At 37.6% G+C, this 21,911-nt stretch overlaps 1 protein-coding gene across 2 annotated transcripts in view; it reads left to right on the forward strand.

The window, feature by feature from the left end:
- Window positions 1–21,705, forward strand: part of EMB1997 (para-aminobenzoate (PABA) synthase family protein) — a 32,396-nt gene extending 10,691 nt beyond the window's left edge. Inside the window, exons 4-14 of one of the 2 annotated variants that reach the window (XM_089155506.1) lie at window positions 1,438–1,505; window positions 2,016–2,080; window positions 2,365–2,431; window positions 3,582–3,857; window positions 3,943–4,050; window positions 4,790–5,053; window positions 7,565–7,644; window positions 8,445–8,547; window positions 12,587–12,669; window positions 19,560–20,198; window positions 20,692–21,705. In XM_089155506.1, the coding sequence (XP_089011632.1) occupies window positions 1,438–1,505; window positions 2,016–2,080; window positions 2,365–2,431; window positions 3,582–3,857; window positions 3,943–4,050; window positions 4,790–5,053; window positions 7,565–7,644; window positions 8,445–8,547; window positions 12,587–12,669; window positions 19,560–20,198; window positions 20,692–21,196 (2,258 nt within the window). In that variant the 3' untranslated portion in view covers window positions 21,197–21,705. Of the gene's footprint in view, window positions 1–1,437; window positions 1,506–2,015; window positions 2,081–2,364; window positions 2,432–3,581; window positions 3,858–3,942; window positions 4,051–4,789; window positions 5,054–7,564; window positions 7,645–8,444; window positions 8,548–12,586; window positions 12,670–19,559; window positions 20,204–20,691 lie in introns of both variants that reach the window. The other variant, XM_089155507.1, reaches the window with a different exon arrangement.
- Window positions 21,706–21,911: the final 206 nt, after the last annotated feature.

The following is a 21,911-nucleotide window of genomic DNA, read 5'->3' on the forward strand; positions in this document are numbered from 1 at the left end:
AAACGAATCGATTACTAACCTTTTAGAAGAAGAACCGATGAAGAAACTCGAACGGATGCTTGAGGATCATCCTTGGCTTTAGAGGAGAGGTTCTAGGGTTCTTCCCACATTCTCCAGAGGCTTAGAACTGATTGTGAGTGAAAAACACGGAGTTCGCCAGTTTAAATAGCATAAAGAGTCCCAAAATTACCAGGATTTCCAAAATTGACCATTATAACCCTATTGGTCGAACTGGCCAGTCGACCAACCATGTCAATAAGTCTAAAATAGGGATTTAATGGGCCTAACTTCAATATCTTTGGATGCACTTCTTTCAACACATCATACTACTTACCTAGCATTGAGGGATGTCTTCATTCCAGGCCCAACTAGGCTTTAGGCCCATCAACCAAGTTATTTTTCACAAATGAGTAGTCCAACTCCAAATCAAGTAAGGTTTCAATAAGGAAGCACCATCATTAATATCCATGGGTTTCGGGTCAAACACCATGTCTTCTACTGAGATGGCCCACAAAGACTTCTTCCTCTTTGGGACTTTGGATCTACACTAAGGGAGAGGTCTGACTTGACTTCCTAGGACTTTCCAAGTGTATCAACACTGTACTTAAGGTCCAACTTCAAGGTCAAACATTAAACAAGCCCTCTTCACCCAAAACAGATAGGGTGTCCTGGTTAGGTTTGGGTTGGATTTCACACATAAGGCATCATATGGCATATAGGGCATTGCCTTAGTTTTGCCTAGAGACTCAAAGTGTACATTCTTCTTGCATACACAAAAAGTGGGCCATCGCCTTGGCGATGCTTTCATAACTATGCTTGTATTTAATCATGGCTCAAAACATTTATAGGGGTATTAGGACAAAATTAGAGCCTTAAAGAAAATTCATGGTTTTCTAGTTTCTTTGCCCTTCATTTTGGATGGGTAGTGATCTCACCTTTCTAAAGCACAGTAGGTTGATGCATTGTGAATCTCTTTGCTGGAACCTTTTATGTGTTTCACAGGTATTAACCTTACACATGGGCCTCATTTTTGTTATCGTTGGAAATTGATGAGAAAGAATCTGTTGAAAGAAATCCCAGCAACTTTGGAACTCTGAGATTGGTTGAACTGAATTAGGATCTTAAATCAAGAAATGGTGCCAGGGATGGGGAATCTCACTTATCCATCTCTGGATATGAATGTCGCAAAAGCAAACTTTTCGATGATTCAATTCATGTATAATGCTGGTCTACTGTCAACCTTACAAACTCAAATAGACTTGGATACTAAAAGGAAACCATGGGTTATTATGACTCTATGATATTAGCACTCTAATTGTCATTTGGTTTTGACTACATAACTGTTTTGCTTCCTTCTTCTTCTTCTTCTTCTTCTTTTTTTGTGTGTGTGTTTTGAATTTGTTTTGTGATGTTCATAAGTTGATTTGATTTTTACAGGAATATGTCTGAGGCTTCTGCTTGAGTGTAAGAACATCCCAATTTTGGGTGTATGCCTTGGTCACCAGGTATTTCTTTTATGTTCTAGTTGATTGCCTCTGTGACTGCAGCTCAATACTGTTGCCTACTCACTAATATCACTTCCACACTGATTGTGGCCTTGCTGATTTTATCACTAAGGCCACCACATCACTGATTCTGCTTCTGGATGCTGAACTGGGTTTTGCAATGCAGGAAAGAAAAAATAAATAAATAAATAAAAAGAGGGCTAATTATTGACAAACTTCTATTTAATGAGAAGTTCTAACTATCAATTATGATGCATACCCATTCAAATCCTGAAATGAGTTAGAGCAATTGCTGAATCAGCTGGATAACTACCTGCAGAATTCTGGACCATACAGGCTAAACCGCTAAGGCTAAATTTTTTTACGATATTGGCTCTTCTTTTATGAAACTGATTTTATGTTTATGGGGGATGCAAGTCATATATTGATAATGGATATAGGGTTTGTTGGTTATATTACAATCTTTTTTGTGGTTCATATGATGGATCCTTGTGAATTCCCACCTTACAGGCTTTAGGATATGTGAATGGTGCTCGAGTTGTCCATGCAACTGAACCAGTCCATGGCCGTTTGAGGTATCTCAATTCTTACAAAATAAACAATTTTTAGTGTGCTGTTTTGATGGTAAACTAATTATTTTATATATTTGGGGTTTTAGTTTTATTTAGGTAGTAGATGTTGATGTTTCATTCCATTATTTGTTCATTTTGATTCTTAGAATGTTTGGTTTCGTTGATTCATAAGCTAGTGGATTTGGATTACAATTTAGCTAATTTTAAAGTTCAATGTTCAATTGATGAAGGTTGATTATTACTTAGTTCTACTTGAATGAATTTTAACTTAGCCGTTGGTTTCATAGTGAAATTGAGCACATCGGCTGTAGTCTTTTCAATGGCATTCCTTCTGGCAGAAATTCTGGATTCAAGGTAAGCTCTTTTGGCTTTCATATGGAAATTCATATATGGATATTAACCAAGTGGAATTCACTTGTGCTATGGTAAAAAAACTCAGGCTTTCAGCTGAAAAATATGGTTCTAAGGATGTGTCATGGCCTCCTTGTTGTATGAATTCCAAAAGTTAGAGCAGTTCCCTATTTCAGCCCTCCCACGACTCTTTGAAAGTGGAACTTCCACTATAGGACCTTTCTATACATTGCTTTTAGCATATCAACTCTTTGTTTGAGTTCATATTTCTTTAGCACTTTAAGCAAACATGTTTAGTTTCCTAACTGTATAATATCATCAATGGACTACTGGTTTACTTTCTATTTCCCATATAAATTGCACGAATTATATTTAATGATCTCAAGCTTAAGAAATCATACAAAGGAAGGAATGTCAGGGATTTCTTAATGCATTTATGCTGTTTATTTATTTATTTATTTAATTTAATTTAATTTTTGAGGGGGGGTGAGGAGCTGAAAACGAAGAAGATTGATTAGAAGCCAATTGTATAACTGGTATAGCAAGGAAGGATCTACTTTAGCACCTCTTCTATGGCTGGACCATATTTAGCATTTACATTTGCATGTACAAACTATTACTGCAGCTCAAAAAGAACTTCACATTTTACTTTAATTAGAAAATACTACTTGTTGAACTTTAAAAGGTAACAAGTTTGAGAATTTTGTATGATTTTTGCACAGGAGAATCCTTTTTTAACTTTATATTTTTCATAGGATTAATTGGTGCTGCAAGCAATTATATTGTTGTTAAAGAGAACTAAAAACGGGTGACTTCTACAACTCTAGCATCTCTTATAATGCACAATGCTTGGAAATAGTGAATGCCGCTAAGGTTTTGTTTTGGCAAAGATGTTAAAATAGCATCTCAGTTTTTAATTCTTCACACCAGAGTAGATCAAAAACTTGGAAGCTGCCTGGAATGGTGAATTTCTTGCAAATTTTCTGTCTTGTCATGAAACTACTTCTATATCATTATCCTCAATTATCTTCCTAAATACTGGCGTATTTGAGTAAAAGCACTTAAAGCAGCTCCTCAGCAACTATGGATACTATCACTGTGGAAATTATAGGCTAAATATCAGAATCATGTACAAGTTGGTTGTGACTTGCAGGTTGTGCGATATCATTCCCTAGTAATAGATGCTGATTCACTTCCAGAAGAACTCATTCCTATTGCTTGGACTTCTAGCAACACACTTTCTTTTGCGGAGGCCCAGGAGTCGAACGGTGCTTTTGAGAATCAGGCTGATCAACATGTCTCTGTTGATTGTTTCTCAGAAAATGAGAACACATCATGCTGTCGGGAATCCAAGAATTCCAGAGGAATGGAAAACAAAAAAGTCATTATGGGCATTATGCACTTGACCAGGCCCCATTATGGTGTACAAGTATGTCGAATGCTCAGTGCTTAACATTTTCTCCACTTTCACTTATCTGTCTTTGGTAACATTGTGATATTTTCTTAACTTCCAGTTTCATCCCGAGAGTGTTGCTACTTCTTGTGGAAGGCAAATATTCAAGAACTTCAAGAAGATAACGGAAGATTACTGGTTGAGGTCATCCCCAATTAATGAAAGAAAGGTTCACAGTAGTGATAAACAGGAGCTATTTCTAGAGGGACCAAACTTGGACATTTTTCTCCGCTAATGTCTCCCTGGGTTGATTAGCATCTATGGAAACCAAATTTGGGCTGGTTATCATATCATATAGTCCCTATGGTTGATTCATTTAAGCCCTAAGATACTTGTTATGTGATTTTTAGGGATGGTCAACTTATGTTTTGTTGTATGGAAAATTGAACATTACTTTGATCAACCCCTGCTAAATGCAGACTTCATTGGCTTTAACACAGGAATTTGACTATCAAAAAGCCATGCCATTGTGGGCTGACATGAGCTCAAGTTTGCTGCTTGCAAGCTGAGTATGTCTTTCAGTTTAGCTTATATAGTTAGCCAAGTCTAAGGTATGCTATGCTGTACTAGACTTTCCAGGTATATAACAAGCATATTCATCAGATTTAGTTTTGTTTTCATACAAGTCTCAAATCATGAAGCCTCATGAGTCATGGCTTGTAAATTTTGAGCCTCAATTGACTTTGTTGTGTACCAAACCTTGGTTTTATCCTAAGCCAGGTCTGATAGAAACCCCATGAGTGATCAGTCTTGCACCATCTGAGCATGTTCAGTTCTATTGATGAATCCCTTTCTAGAAGATAGCTCAGTGTTTACCTTCTGTCTCTTTTTCTTTTTGTTCTCTCTTTCTATGATATTGCTGGATTTTCTGTTTTTTCTTGAGGTTAACTCCTTCAGCATGGATGCAGATTTCTCATGAAAGTCACTTGTTCAGAAAAATGCCCAATGGTAGTGTGACAGCAAAGGAACCAAATACGAGCAATCCTTTCACTCTGTGCAATACAGTAATGCTTGCACACCAAAAGGTTGGAGCTAGATTCTTCAAATTGAAGTGGAAGAAACTTGATGGTCTGGCTAATCAAGTTGGTGGGGCTAGAAATATATTCTGTCAACTGTTTGGAAATCAGAAGGCAGAAAACACATTTTGGTTGGACAGTTCTTCAACGGAACAGGTATTTTTCTAGCTTGCGGTTTTGTGCTTGTAGAAATTTATGATTTTTGCTTGCAATCTGGAGCTTGTGTTTTCCAGAAATTTTGGACAGCTGTTGACCAAATAGATATTTTCATTGGTGCAACAATTAAGTTGCACTGTTGTAACTTGTTGGACGTGGGTCTGAATTATGTAAACCCCAAATCTGGGTTAGGGGTAATTGGGTAATTTCCCCAGACTCTTAGGGTTGTCCAGGATTTCCAACAAAAAGGGAAAGGAAGTTCAGAGGTTGTTGGTCTTTGAGGGCTTAGGTAACCTTGCTGTAACAGGGAATTAGGTCTGAAAGTTGCTGCAATTTGAAATTCCAGATTTGAAATTCAAATTGAAGTTCAAACTAGGGTTAGGGTGGGTTTCGGCCAGGGTAGGTTAGGTGGTCTGCAGTGGTGGTTCTACGAGTTCAGAACTAGAGTCAAGGGTTTTTTAAACTGTTTAAGGAGGTCTAGTTCTACTAAATTAGGGTTTCAGAGGGTTTAAAATTTCTGCAGATTTCTTCCAAGGAAGAAGATGAATTGCAGAAAAATTTTGGGCTTGGGGAAGGTGGCTGTAGGGAAATGTTCTAAAACAAGGTGCGATCCTAGGGGAAGGGGCTGGGGAAGTAGGACTAACAGAGGGGGAGGGGTGCTGCTATTACAGGAAGAGGGGAGGGGAATGGAAGGGCTACGTTGGTTTGGGGGAAGGGGTATGGTGCTGGACTTGAAGGGATGTCTGTAGTTGCTACCGCTGAGACTTGAAGGAACAGAGGAGCTTTCAAAATTGCAGAAACGCTAGCAAAATATCCAGCCACAGGTCACCCCTAGGGATCCCACGACTCTCTCAGTCCTTCCTTCAACTCAAAATTTCAATGATCAAAAAACTGAATTGCTTACAAGACTCGGTTGGTATTATAGAAAGGAATTAGATCCCTAAACTTGACTCTTCTAAGAAAACCAACTACCTTTACGAACTTGACTATTAAGTAACCAACTAAAGAAACCCAACTAATTTCAGGTACTTGCTAAACAAGGACTCAGACAAATAACTTGACCAAGTCAAACAATACAAACTACGACTCAAGTTGAAACTCTCACATAAATTTCAAATTGGGACTCCAAATAACAAAGGGAGAACAGAAAAAAGGCTGCAATTAATACCGGATTAATTCCAGCTACTTAGGACTCTATCCCGGGGGGGGGGGGGAATGACAAAAATACCCTCTTGTTGGTTTGGCCCCCCAGGCTTGCCTCAAAAAGTGGGTGGGTCTGGACCCTCTTTTGGGCCTTCTTGGGCTGTTCTTGGCTGGCCACTTCACTGAAACTCGGAAATAGTGAGGGGCAAAGCTGTGTATATTTCCCCACAACCACCGCCCAAATAAAAAAATAAATATATGAAAGACAAACCAAAGACCCTGTATTAGTGGGAGACTTGTGCAGTGCTGATCTCTATCTCCTGGATACTTAGATAACCTAGAGAAGGCTTCTTTTTTCTTAGGGTTCTCCAGGCTTGTATAATATTGAGCCAATGTTGAAGTAGTTATCATGGCAGCCTTCCAAACATTCATGTCCCTTGGTTTTTGTACCAGGGACTTCATAGGTTAGTGACTGGAGTGAAGTTGTGACAGTAGCCACACTGGAAGGTGCACCGGATAACCTACTTTTCAGAGTGTGAGCTGCTTGTTGGGTATAGAAACTTCTATTCTTTCTGAATGTCCTACAGACACAGACTAGGAGTTGCCCTGCTAAACATCCTGTCATTTATGGTAGAGTCAAGTCAGATCCTAATAGCTATGATCATGGGAGAAGCAGAATAATATATATAATGGCAGGCAATGAGGCCCAACCCCACTCCCCGAAAAGGGTTAGAAGGACCTGTATTTGTTAAAGTGGGTGAGTCAGTAAAACCAATGAGAAGTCGCATCCCTAAATTCAGCCATTGTACTGTCCTGCATTTTCAACTAAAGTTGATTAAGATCATTTTTTATTTTAAGCGGTTCAACAGTTGAAGCATATAAAGTATGAACACCAGGGACAATAATAGTGATTGCAATTTGTGCTGCACAAGCGCTGCTGGGGGGGGACGTTGAATTCCTTGGATCAGTAGCCCCTTGACAACTATGTGGTGGACAGGGGCACTGCTTGGTCTTTTTCCCTACCCAATGATGCAAATCCAGCACCTATTTGGGCTTCTTTTCCTTAAATAAGTCTAGGGTTGGAGCTTCTTCTTTTTTCCCTGGTTTTACTTGCTAATGGGACTAAAATCTCAAAAATGAGTACCAAGGAATAAATTATATTTGGAATATCACCATCCCCTTTCTCTAGGTTCTACACATAAAGAATGAATCATGCCACTGAATTCTCAACTGCGTGCAGTTGTGGCAACTGTTTCTTTTATGAAGAGCCTGTACTTTTTCATGTGATCACAGAATTCTAATTGCTCAATCTGACTTCTTTCTTTTTTTATTATTATTATTATTATTATTTTTTTTTTTTACATCTAGAGTAGAGCACGCTTTTCGTTTATGGGAGGCAAAGGTGGACCTTTATGGGAGCAAGTGACATATAAGCTGTCAGATCAAAGGTTTGTGTAAATAGTCATTGTGTTCAATATTTTAACAATATTTTAATACTTGTAATGTATTTTCCTTTGGTGGACAGAACATGCCTCTTCATGTTGTTACCTTTTACATCTGACATACTAATTTGAAGAGCCAGCTCTTAAGTAGGCCATAACCTGAAAAGCCCCATTTTTTTTTCTTCACTTTGAACGAAATTTAATCTACTCAGTCACATAAACCATCCAACCTATCCCCGTGCCCCATTAATGAGGTAAGATTTGGTTCCAGGCCTCTGCAATCAACAGCTGAGACCTTACTTCTAGCCCATTGCCTGTACATTCTAAAGTTGATTTTGTAATAATGATATTGGTTGATTATGGACTATCGATGAGCTGAAATTTGTTGAATAAGAATTGTGATTCAGGGAATGAATGTCAATTTTCACAAACTGATTTGGCCTCAGGCCTTCATCGACATGGTGTAATACAAGCATAAAAAAAGTGCATTATGTGTTTGCAAATTGTAAAGCCAAAGGAAAAAGATCTGAGATAAAGAGTGTAAGGATGAAATTCAAGGAGAAACTATGAATCAATTGGGGGTCTCATAGTATTGGGTTTCTCCCGGAAATTTTACTTATGGCCAATCTAGGCCATATGATATCTATGTAATGGGCATTGCCAATCACACCTGCACGTAGTCTTGCTAGCTTCTCAAGGAAAGGCTAATGGATGGCTGCCTAAAAGACTTTTCAGCTTTTGTTTTTATCCTTAGTAGTAAATAGGGTGTAAATATTCTCATATAAGTGGTTTCTGCTTCTTTTCAGTAATACAACTGCTAAATGTGGAGGTGATCTAATGATTGAGGATGCCCAAGGTTCTTCAAGAAGCACATATTTAAAAGATGGGTTCTTTGATTTTTTGGACAAGGTATTTGAATGATCATATTGTTCATGGACCTTTTCTTAACCCTCTGCTTGAATAAAAGAAAATGATATTATGATATTGATTTAAGTAGATTTTAATGCAGTGCTCTTCATTTTAGTATAATTGTCTATCCTGGTTCCAACTTCTAACAGAAACTGTGATAAACTCTTTTTCTTTTTATTGCTGGTGGGGGCCCAGTCTGGGAGTCTCTTTCACTTTCTTGTGGTGGAGTTTACATATTTAGGATAGCTTCAACCTATAGGAGGTTCTTGTTTGACTGCAGGATATTGGCATCATAATTCTGATTTGCCACTCAACTCTATTTTGCTAGATTTGGTGTTAGGCGTATTACTTCTGTTAAAGTCATTTTAAGACTAGCATTTTCAATGCATATTGCCAAATGACTTTTGTGGTTGATTTTGGTGTGTTTGGTTCATCACTTAATCAGTTATTTAACTGAATCCATTTGTGGAGATGTTTTGAGCTCGTGAAAATTAGGATTTATTGGATCCAGCTGGCCAGGAATGTTACCTCCAGCTGCTAGTTTCATAATTTTAAGAAACTAAATCTGTCATCTTCAGCTACCAGTTTCCTACTTCCCCCAGTGACTAGCAGTACCTATGGCTTAACTCCTCCACCAGCCTCTGGAGTCCATGCCATTACTTGCTCCCTTCTTCATACATTGTACCCTCCTCCCTCCTTCTCTTCTTCACCCTCACCATCCATCCTTGTGAACATTAGAGAAATAGAAAAGAGAAAGAGAGCTTGAGAAGAAGAAGAGCAGAGAATAGAAGAAGAAAAACTGTGAAATTGAGAGTGAGAGAGAGTTTGGGAGTGTCACTGTTATTTTGAAGGTCTCCAAATAAGCTGCAGTTTATTTATAGATCAATAGGCAATTACATCTTGGAGTTAACCTCTGGAAAGGAGTCATAAAAGGACTCGATGAACCAACAGCAGTGGGATCAGGGGGCGCTAACTCTTGACCTCTTCTCTTTTCTTTGTTTTTGTATTTATTTTCTATTTTTTATTTTTTTCCCTTCTTTTAACTCTTAATACTTTTCTAAATTGCACTTTAACACTACCCTTCAAGCTGGAGAATAGACATCAAACATTCCCAGCTTGTTACAAATATAGCTCACTCTGTCAGCCCCCAAAGACTTGGTAAATTTGTAAGCCAGTTGTTCTCTTGTTTGAGTATAGATCAGTCCTTGTTGTAGCTTTTCATGGACAAAGTGACAGCCTACTTCAATATGCTTCACACATCTGTGGAAGACAGGATTTGATGCTATGTGAATAGCAGCCTGAATATCATACCACAAAGATGGGTGACTCATGACCAAAGTCAAGCTACCCCAAAAACTGCTTAACCTAGGACAATGCTCGTCCTCCACAGTAAGCGCACATGTGATTAACCTGCTGGAGGTTCACCATATGATCATGATCCGGTTTGTACCCCTTCCCATTGGTAATAGACCCTGGTTCTTGCCCTCTTCCACTGCTTCTACTTCTGCCCCCTGTTCTGGGGTTCTGCCTACTTCTGACATTGAGAACCCTCAACCTTTTCTCCCTGTCTAGTTCCATTCTATCCCTGCTCCTGCTCTGGCTCTTCACTCTCTGCCATTGGTCCCTAAGCCCACCATCCCTTTCCTCTTACCTTTTCCAATTACTTCTTTTGGGGCCCTCAATCCTCCTAATCCCCTTTCTTTCCTTTTTTGGCCATTAACCCTGGGATGGGCCTCTCTTCTCATTCTATACTCTTTTATGCCCCCAAACTCTATGGCCCTAATGAGCGGGTTCTCCTTCCCAGCCCTTTAATTCCCTTTCTTATCCTTCTCGGCCCATTGTCTACCCTCTTTACCTGGCCCATAACCCTTGTGTAGGGTTGCCCCTTTCTCTAACCAACTCACTGCCTGTCCTGATGCCCCTCGTTCACTTGTTATCCTCCTCCATCCCTTAAGTGTCTGCCTACCACAGGTGAGGTTCTAGCTCCCCTCCTTTTCCTAAGAAACGGCTCTGCATAGCCTATTCATTGTCAATCGAGGTGCAGACTATGCCTCTTGGTAACTAAAAAGTACTGCATATGTATGAATTAGAGCTTCATAAAATCAACCCCTCTTGGCTGAATATGGAGAAGATCTGGCTTGTGGAAGTTAGGCAGGTCCTATCTTTTGAGGACAGATACAAGCTAGCACTTGAGGGCCCAGTTCAAGACAGTTTTGGGAAGACTTAATGAAGTATGTTTAGACCAATATGTTCTTTGCATGGAAGGTTTTATGATTGCACATAGTCGGTAACAATGTAGCAATCTTTATGTCGCATCAATGCCCGACCTCTTTTACTCCTTTATTTTGGTCTCATTAAGTCACACTTGTGTAGTCTTAATTCAGTTGTTATCTCAATCTTTTATTGCAGTTAGGTTAACTAAACCTTCGATGGAATTAGGAAATGTGTTTTATTCTTTCTTCTTCTACACATTATGAAGAGAGAGAGAGAGAGAGTGTGTGGGATTCAGCTGGAACAATTTGAGTTGGTGAGAATTTTGGGTTGGTGGTGATGGTGTTCCATGGACTGTCTGATGCAGCTCTCACCCTTTTGTGGTGAAGTGAAGCAATGGATTGGGACTGATGGTGAATCTATTATATGGCAGTCTTGATGGTGAGGCTTAGTCACTTCTCTTCTAGTAATTCTTTCATTTGTAAATGAAGAAAAGAACAGAAGGATTAGGGACTCTCCTGTCAATATGGGTTTGTTCTGATATGCGATCCTGTTGCAATTAACTTCTTGCTGGTTTTTAGTTTGAGATCTGTTCTTTACATTTTTCTTTTTACTCCTCTACAATATGTTTACCATTGCATTTAGAGCTATCACACGTGCATATGATCTCAAATGACTCAACTTTCCCTTGTTGACACATAGATCACCTCTAGTGTTGTCTATTTTATATAGCTTTCTTCAGTTTTACCAATCATTCATCTCAGCTAGTCCAATTCTATTTATATTTTGATCATATAATTGCCCGGCCTTGGCTCAACGGTCAGTGGACCATAGTTGTAGACCCCCGAGGTCAAGGCATCGAAACAGCCTCACAGCAAAAATTATTGGGGTGAGACTGCATAGGAAAATTGCCCGCCTGGACTCTGCTTGTGCAGAAGCCTTCACCCTTCGGCATCAGGTTCACCTTTTATTACATATTTGCCAAAATTTCTCTATCCATCATTTAAATATGCAGATACTTATCTTGGATTAATGTCTTTGATAATGCAATTGGTGATGAAAACCTATTCTTCAAAGACTTGCATTCTTTCGTATTCATCCCACAGAATAACCAAGTCAATATCATCAAAGAAATCCCATTTTCCGACAAGGACAATATGAACTCCACACATGGTAATTCATGGGACAGAAAATTACTCAAAGCACCTCATTGAGAACCCATATTGATGACACCCCTTGAGACAAATAGGAATACAAATGTTAGTATACTGACAATATGTTATTGTGCTTTGTGTGTCAGTCAATCACATACCAGATAGAAACTTCAGAATAGTTTGTGTCTATTTATACAGTTACATTCATGGATAATTTTTTTTATTTAGGACTCCTTCAGGAGTATCTGCACATCTGTAAAATTTTCTATGTTTTTTGTGATTCTACTTGTGATTTTTCATGTGCTTCCATGCTTCACTATCATTCATGCACATGGGAAATTATAGAACAAGGATGTTTATCCAAGTATCCAACTATATGGTGTTAGCATTGAATACATCAGCTGTCTTCCACCATTTCAATGTACCTAGGGTCAGATAATCTATTAAAGCTCTTGCATTGTTACCTAAACATTGTCCCTTTGGGCTTCTCAATTTTCATTTGATTGCTTTCACTTAGCACTATATGTCTTACTGATTCAATCATTGAAAGTCTATCTATATGAATTGCCTAAGGTACTTGCATTTTTTTGTACTTCAAAATATGCCCTGATGTTATCTGATTATATTGCTGTGTGCCAAATTTCTTTACATATATTTCTGTGTACGTGTAACAGGAACTCCAGTCATTTCACTGTGAGAGAGAAGATTATGAGGAATTACCATTTGACTTTTGCGGTGGATATATTGGATTCATCGGGTAAGTGGAAAAACCAATATTTTCTTGTAATCTTTAAATTAGCAGTTGATCTGTGCAGAGCACAAATCATTAATGTATCTACATGCATCCAATCCAATTATCTGGTATATTGGACCTTCCCAACCCACAATCCCCTATGCAGTTTTTCATGGAGGTGCAGGTGGGTGGACTGTTGGGATGGTTTTATTCCGATTCTTTTTTTTCTTCTTTCCTGCCAACTGCCCCGTCTCCCCCTGGGGGGTTGATTTGTCAGCACAACTGTAAGGTTGCTCCATTGCAACCTAGTGGTTCTGAGTCTGAGTTGAGAAACAGACTCTCTGCAAAGCAGGGGTATGGCTGTGTACATTACAACCCTCCCCAGATCCTGTGGTGGTTGGAGCCTCGTGCATAGGGTACACCCAAATTTTCTCGTATATATCATTATCTATGATAGCTGATCTTAATATTTTTAACGGACCCCATTTAGTTGGGATAAGGCCAAGCTGAGTTGAGTTTAATTTTTATTATTCTCTTCCTTATCAAGAGCTGTAGAACATGAGAGTAGTATTAAAAGCTGTGATATCTCGTCATAGGCGCAGACTTCAGTTGTCTGACCAAATTCAACAAGTCAATCATTTAGAATTTTGATCTAAATGCACCAGGTTTTGTCTAATTGATTGTTCCCATCATTCTTTAATCCTGCTTTCCTGTTGTTACCATGACAAACATGATTTTATACAAAGCATTTGGACTTGTTTATGCTAGTATGTGTAAATAGATAAATATTAGTGTTCTGCCACCCGATATTTGTGTAAAATGGTAGCAGATACAGAGGCAAGAGGAGAAGATAAAAGGGAGAAGAAGAGGGAAGACAGAAGAAGAAGACAACAACAATGGTATTAGCAGAACTCCTGGGGTTTTCGTTTAACTTAGAGGCCTCCCATCAAGTAGTTCTTATTTATAGAATGAAATCTGTATACTTAGCAAACTAGGAAACTTCAAATTGAGAAGTAGAATTCAACTATAACGAGGAAAATGGTTCTCGAGTTAGTGCCTGGTGCCAACTTTATTTTCTTATTAATTCTTCCTTTATTCCTTTTTACCTTGACCACTAGTACTCCCCCTCGGTCTGGAGCATATAGATAAATCATGCTCAGCTTGTTACAAATATAATCAACTCTGCAGCCTCTGGCATTAACTTGAGATTCTTATCTAAAGCATTCTATATTCCCTTTTTACACTTGATTGCCAACACTCCCCCTCAAGCTGGAGCATATAGATCCACCATGCCCAACCTTTCGCAATTATAATCAACCATAGTAGACCCCAAGATTTCGTGAGCAAATCAGCCAACTGCTCTCCTATATGAACATGCTCAGGAGAAATTAACCCTTGTCTCAGCTTTTCACAAACAAAATGACACTCCATTTCGATATATTTTCTATGTTCATGAAACATTCGATTAGTAGCAATATGAATGTTGGCTTGAGTATCAAGCCATATTGTCATAGACTGATCACCACCATAGCCTAGATCTTTCATCATTTGTCTAGTCCACATCAGCTCACAAGTGACTTTTGCCTTGACTTTGTGCTTGACCAAGCCACAATAGTTTGTTTCTTACTCGTCCAAGATACAAGATTACCACCAATTAGAGTGCAGTAGCCCCTGTTGACTTCCTATCAATAGGTGACCCAGCCCAATCTACATCAGCAAAGCCTTCAAACTCTTTTATGACAATTATCTCTGTATAGTAACCCATGGCCAGGAGCCTTCTTATGATAGCTTAATATCCGTAGAACAGCATCCAATGAGATGTCCTAGGGGCAAACAGAAACTGACTCACAACACTGATTGGAAAGACAGTGTTGAGTCATAGTGAGATAATTTAATTTGCCAACAAACCTTCAGTACCTTTTTGGATCATCAAGGACATCTCCATCTTCTGCGGTAAGCTTCATATTCAGATTCATATGGGTATCTAAAGGCTTAGAACCAAGCATCCCAGTCTCTGTCAACAAATCAAGTACATAGTTCCACTGTGACAAGAAAATCCCGTTTTAAGATTGAGAAATTTTTATACCCAAAAAACATTTCAGTCTCCCAAGTCCTTAGTTTCAAATTGTTGTTGCAGATGTATCTTCAATATATCAATTCCTTAGAATCATCTCCAAATAAACAATGAGAAATAGACTTCCAGTACTAGAGCTATGTAAAATGCTGAATGGACACTATCACAACGAGTAAGTCCAAAATAAAGTACCATGGAAGTGAACCAACTAGACCATGCCCAAGGCGATTGCTTCAATCCATACAAAGACTTTTAACACAGGACACCACACCATTCTCCCCATGAGCACCAAACTTAAGAGCCCATTAGGGTTAACTTTTACAGTAAACACCCATTGACAACTAATGCTCTTTTTTCTAGGAGGCAAAGGCATCAAATTCCAAGTATAATTGTCATGTAGAGCAGACAATTTGTCCATCATGCAGTTGTCCATTCTTTACCAAATAATAAATTAAATTGAAAATGTAGTAAATAAAGGATTGAGGATAAAGTTAGGGATGTGGTAAGAGGGTGCCTTTAACTGTGGCATGGGAGGCATTCACAAGGGTTACCATGCAAGTGCATAAATTGAAAGAGAAAAGATATGTGGGGAGCCACTCATTATCAGTGGTACCTGAATCAATGATCCAGTGCCTAGAAGCAGATGAGAAGCAGGCTGTCGCATTATCTGTCTGTTCAAATGTAGCAGTAAATGGCTGGGATTGGGCTGCCTAAGACTGGGTGAAGTGATTAAAATTTTCTGCTTACATCTTCGCAGTTTAAGCTTCGGACTGTGGGGGGGTTAGAAGTGGTCTCTACCAGTAGCAGTTTAGGTCATGGTGAAGCCACCTTGTCATTACACTTTCTGTCCTCTACATATATTTCAAACCAATTACAAACCAACCTCTTAAGAAAAGCTTTCAGGGGCTGAAGAAGAATGTATGCTTGTCTAGCAATTTTCGTAGATTCTTTGCCAAGAAACCATTTACAGATCACAAAAAATAGTCTTAACTGCTACCTTATTAAAACTCAAAACTCAGGCTTATCACAAGTAAATGATGATAGCTAAATGGGTCTTCTTTCTTCAATCAGCTCTATTCAATGACATACTTGGTGCTACTAACTATATATCTCTTTCTACTCTTTCCTCGCCACTTCTTACATGGTCTTTAAGGTCTACCCTTGGATTTTAGCTTTTGTTTTCTGAAATAATTTTTCATTGTCCCTAGCAGACATTCAAAAGCCCCTCCATCATACATGATGCCACCTCAGACCATATTCAAAAGAACTCTAACATTTAACTGAACTTTCTTGATTTTGACAAGTCCAAGACTGGAATTGGTACTGTCTAGTCAAAATTTTCTGGTCATTCATGTGGCCGTTACCCACAACCTCTAAAGATGGACAACTGAAACTCTCATGAAGAGCTGTTGCAAGCTTTCGTCAGTCTGAAACAAGATCAACTATGCTTTCAGATAACTCTTTCAAGTTATCATGTGTTGGAGCCAATCCTAAATTAGCCTTAATTTCTGCACTCCTTATTTATGATATATCCTTGATACTTATGAAGTTATGATATCTCGCTATCATAATCTTGCTAACCCACTTTGGCTCCTATTTATTAGAGCAATCCACCATATACTTTGTTTTTGTTATATCTACTTTGTTTTTGTTATATCTTTCTTAAAATCCTTAGATGTCAAGATGGATATCTATGAATCTGAGTTGGCATTTATCTTTGCCTTTTGTTCCATCCACCAAGATTATCATTATCAGATAGCACGCTCCATCCAATTGTTATTGGGAACAATGTGGTAAATCTCGTTTTGTCACATTGTCTTGGCCTTGTCGAGATGGCGAGATCTCAGCCAAACATGGTACAGCTTTGTATGATGTTTTGCAGCCTGTTTTGGTGGTTTTGATGTGTTCTTTGGGTCTGATTTTTGGCGTCTAATTTGAGGCCAATAAACACAATGGAAATGTTATTTTTGACTAGAACATAACACAGAGTGGTTTTTTGGAGTTGCACATGTTAGGCTACATGTGGACAAAACTAGATCATGTGTTTTCACAAATCTAAACATGAATAGACAAGACAACATTGAAACTTTCATCAAAATGCATGAACAAATATTGAGAAGTAAACAAATCTCAATGATTATTTAAAATTTGAAAATTACAATTTATATTATACAACCCCATGATATTTTCAGATTTCATTGAGATTTTGGCGTGATACTAAAATTTTTGCGAGACCTTTGTGAAATTTTTTTGAGATTTAGTCAACTGACTAAATCTTGTTTAACCCTAATCTCATCTCTCTTTGTCGAAATTAATGAGATTTTGCGATATTTTCTGCAATGATTGGGAATTTACTATATTGTCCCCCCCCCCCATTATTTTGACACTAGTGCTTGAGCATTAAATGCATCTTACTAGAAACATTTTTGTCCTCCCAACATCTTCCAAATTAACTCTTTTGAACTTTATCAATCAGTAAAGATTGTAAAATATTTTTAACATTCATGAATCTTTCAACTAGAACCAAAAAAAATTAGCTTCCGTGATGATTTTCTGGCATGAATTGAAATTGGTTATCCAAAATGTTATTTTTCTTTTTTGGGTGGATTTCAATTACTCTATCCTTGGATAGATATTGTATGATTCAAATTTTTGTTCCTCTATACTTGCTTCAACTTTGAATATCACCTTTATTCTTCTAAATCAAATACCACTATGCTCCTCCTATCATCTGACATCTTTCTTGTGCTAATGATCTTAATTTTCTTATTTCCTCAAGTCTTGTGGATTCTTGATATATTAATGCTTTTTATGACACTGCTTTTATTAGTGTAAAATTCATATACACCCCACCCCCTGAGTTTGTAAACAATTACATTTACACTCCTTGGAATTTATTCTATTATGTTTGCACCCCCTATATTTCAAATTATATATCAAAAGCTCCCCTGCTGTTAGAATAATGAGGTTCAGAGATGACTCAGCATCTACTTATTATCAGAATTTCCGAACTACCCTCCTCTACCCTCAAAAGCAAGCATGACCGACTTTTAAGTATATTTTTTTTTCAAATCATTTCTCAATTATAAGATGATTCAGAAAGGGTTAATATATCTTTTTTTTCTTCTTTTTTTCTTTTTTTTGATTTAAAACTAACGCTGTTAGGAATAGGTGGACGTTTGTAATAGAATAAATTCCAAGTGATAAATGCAATAGTTTGTAAACCCAAGGGGAATATATGTATTTATTCTTTGTATTGCTTTAAGTTAGTAAGTTGTAGAAATAGCTTTCATTTTCTCATTTAATATCATTATCATATATTAGTTATCATCTTGATTTTTAAAATATTTGATATCACAGAAATCTCTATTGTTTCTTAAACTCATTACAGCTAATTGATAGATATCACTTTTACTCTGGGCCTAATTTATTGTAGCAATCCTCCTATTTCTTGGTCTTTGTTTTTCCTACTATTTTGTTATCTCCAATCTAGCAACTTTATACCTTTCTAAATCTCCCTCTTTCTTAAGTTTTATGCTTAATTCTAGAATTAGATTTCTTAGCCTTATTGGCTGATTGAACTTCGTTGTCCCACCTACCAAGTCTACCCATGATGAATGCCTCTTCCCTTCTATTCTCAAGGGGTTTCTTGCTCCTGGTATGATCTTACAATCTTTACATGTTAACCTATCTACATTTCTAGTAAGAAAGAAGCCTATTTGGTTACTATTTTACCCATTTATAAATTATATAAATATTTTTCTTTCTTTTCAAGAGCATGTGTTTTCTTTTGATGAATCTAAGCCACAACAATTGAAACTCCTATATTTCTACGCTAAGGCCATATCTTCCATTCACTAATCCATATCATCTACCAGCTGATCCAAATATACATCTAAATTCCTTCGTATACTAATCTTTTCTCCTTGATTAATTCCTTGAACTAATATGTGTAACTAATTTCTAATGTGTTTTGATATAATCTTATGTATGGTGCATAATCCAATAATTATATTGATTACCTTCTTTTGCACAAGTTTGCTGGCTAGAAATCCCACGAACTCTTCTAAAATCTACAGCATTATCTTTTATATCTTTCTCCATTATTTTTGTCACCCAAGTCTCTCTTTCTTCTTTTTCTTCTTCCTTTTTTTTAATTTTTTATTTTTACTTTTTATTCCTTATATGACAAAGTTCATAGTCATTAAATTCTTCAGCTTTTCTATTTTTTGATCGAGTCTCTTTAGTTTAAATGCTATATCAATTCTTCTTTCTTCTCATTATGTCTATCAATTCTAGGTTATTCCACTTAAGGATCCTATTTTCCAATATGCTAATTTAACCTATGCTACTTAGTGAGAACCCTTACCCACTTAAAATGGGCACTGAAATGGTGTGTGAATTACAGGGAACACCCAAGTTAGCTGGCTCACTGTCTACTACACTCAGATCACAGTGCAGCACATCACTGCTGGGGGAATGCCTTGGCATAAGGCCAAAATTGTAAAGACCAGAATCTGTGTTAAAAGGTCTGACTGACTCTCCACATTACCAGCTGCCGACCTGATACCCCCACCCTCCCTTATGTGGCTTGGGATCTGCAGGAGAAAAACTTTGGACTTTTCTGATCAGATCCATATTAAACTTAAGTTGTTAATCATTGAAAAAGTTATTAAATATATCAGCAAAAAGAAATATAGATCAAATGTGGGCCCCAGTTACAGTATGCATTTTGAGAACATCAGTAATATCTGTCTCATTTACTCTTGACTTTTTCCCCCATTCTTCTTACGGAAATCCTTAAATCTACAAGCCTGATTTTTGTATTCCAATTGGGCAGGTATAATCTTAAAGTTGAGTGTGGTGTAGAAGCTAATCATCATAAATCAAGCACACCTGATGCGTGTCTCTTCTTTGTCGACAACTTTCTGGTAATTGATCATCTCTATGATGATGTGTATATTTTGTCTCTACGTGACACCCGTCAAGGTTCCCCCAAACAACTGGAAAGATACAGCACAAGTTCATGGTTGGAGGACACAGAGAAAAAGCTTATAGACCAAAAAGTTTCTAATACGGTCAGGAAGCAGACATCACAGCATTCTAATTTGATCCCAGATAACGCAGGCTTTGTTGCTGAGAAATCTAGAGATCAGTACATCAAAGATGTTGAAAAGTGTTTGGAATTTATCAAAGATGGAGAAAGCTATGAGCTATGCCTTACAACTCAGATGAGAAAGAAAATTGAGGGCGTAAATTTCTTGGAGTTATACCTTAATTTACGGCAGAAAAATCCTGCCCCCTATGCTGCCTGGCTAAACTTTGCCAGCAAAAGTCTGTCCATCTGCTGTTCTTCACCAGAGAGGTTCCTACGGTTGGATAGGAATGGTTTTCTTGAAGCAAAACCCATCAAGGGAACCATTGCTCGGGGTACAACCTTAGAGGAAGACAATATGCTCAAGCTACGGCTCCAACAGAGGTAAGGTATATCCTCTTATCTTCAATGGTTTAACATTTGAATCAATGCTTTTCAAACAATGAATACCACAACTGAAAAGTTCAGAAATTGCTTGTCAATGATTAGTGGTGCTGACTTCACATGATGTTAGTCATTAGGTTTTCCCATCTTGTATCTGCTTGGGAAGTATTTGAGTCTATAAGGAACTAAATTAGATAGGCTGTTGATGTGCATTGACACACCTGCCAGTCCATTCAACAGCAGTATCAAATGATAGACGGCCGTAAATGACTGTGTTGGAAACTATACTATCATTTGACAGTGAATTACACTAGAAGATCTTCCATGCCAAAATTCCAATGAGACTAACCAAATCATCTCAGTTGATATATATTCTACTGGATGGTCAGAAAAATATCATGGTTAACTTGATGGAGAAAGAACTGTTTTGACTGTTTCCATTATCACATCTTACTAATGTATGTACTGCACATGCTTTTCTTGCCTTCAACAGCGAAAAGGATCAAGCCGAAAATCTAATGATAGTTGATCTGCTGAGGAATGACCTGGCTCGAGTCTGTGAACCTGGGTCAGTCCATGTCCCTCATTTGATGGAGGTGGAATCATATGCTACTGTTCACACTTTGGTGAGTACAGTCAGAGGAAAGAAGCGGGCGAATTTGAGTTCTGTTGACTCTGTTAGAGCTGCATTCCCGGGAGGTTCGATGACTGGGGCACCTAAGCTGAGATCAATGGAAATTCTTGATTCTCTCGAAAGTTCTTCTCGAGGCATTTACTCAGGCTCTGTAGGATTCTTTTCTTGTAATCAAACATTTGATCTGAACATTGTTATCCGAACGGTCGTCTTGCATGAAGGTGAAGCTTCTATAGGAGCTGGAGGAGCCATTGTTGCTCTGTCAAACCCGGAAGAAGAGTATGAAGAAATGATATTGAAAACGCAGGCCCCAGTGAGAACCGTTGCAGAATATCAGGACAGCTTACAGTCTAACCAGAGTTAAATCAGAAGTGAATTTTTTGTTATGGGAATAAAAGTTTCCCACACAACCGGCCTTTTAAGTTTTAACATGGGCTTTTTATTATTTTTTTCTCATAACTCCCTTGACATGTGGGTCCCATGTAGATATGGTGTGGGAGATTTTTCCCACCACTGGCAGTGTGCAGATTTTTCTTCTTTATATTATTTATTTATTTATTTATTTATTATGTACTAGTAAAACTTTTTAAATGTTATAAACGAATATAACATTAGAAAATATTTTGTTCAAGGAAATAGTTGGGATTATTTTTAGAATATGGTGGATATCCCTGTGAATTTCTATATTGTTTAAATAAATAATTTGTTAAAACATTTCATATTGAGGAGAATTGAGATGGTACAGAAAATTTGGGTCCATATTCTAGTGAAAATAGGGATGATTTTTTTTTACCCTTCCCTGTTATAAAGGTATATATGTTGAATTTAGCTTGAATTATATTTTTAGAGATTCTCAGGTTATAAAGTATTTTGAATTTAATTTTAATAAGCCGTATGTGAATTGTGATGCACATTTAACTTTCTTTTTCACATCGTGGAGTCTAAATGATGTGGCGATTTCTTGAAATTTTCTCTTTAGTTTTAATATCTATCATGTAAAGTAAAATTAAATAGAATTTATTTAAAGTGAATAAGGAGAAATTAATAGAAGGAATTTCTGGTGTTGTTTATAGATCGGA

This window comes from Hakea prostrata, chromosome 5 (genome assembly GCF_041222555.1).
Source record: "Hakea prostrata isolate BN-2017 chromosome 5, UWA_Hpros_2, whole genome shotgun sequence".
Classification (NCBI taxonomy): domain Eukaryota; kingdom Viridiplantae; phylum Streptophyta; class Magnoliopsida; order Proteales; family Proteaceae; genus Hakea; species Hakea prostrata.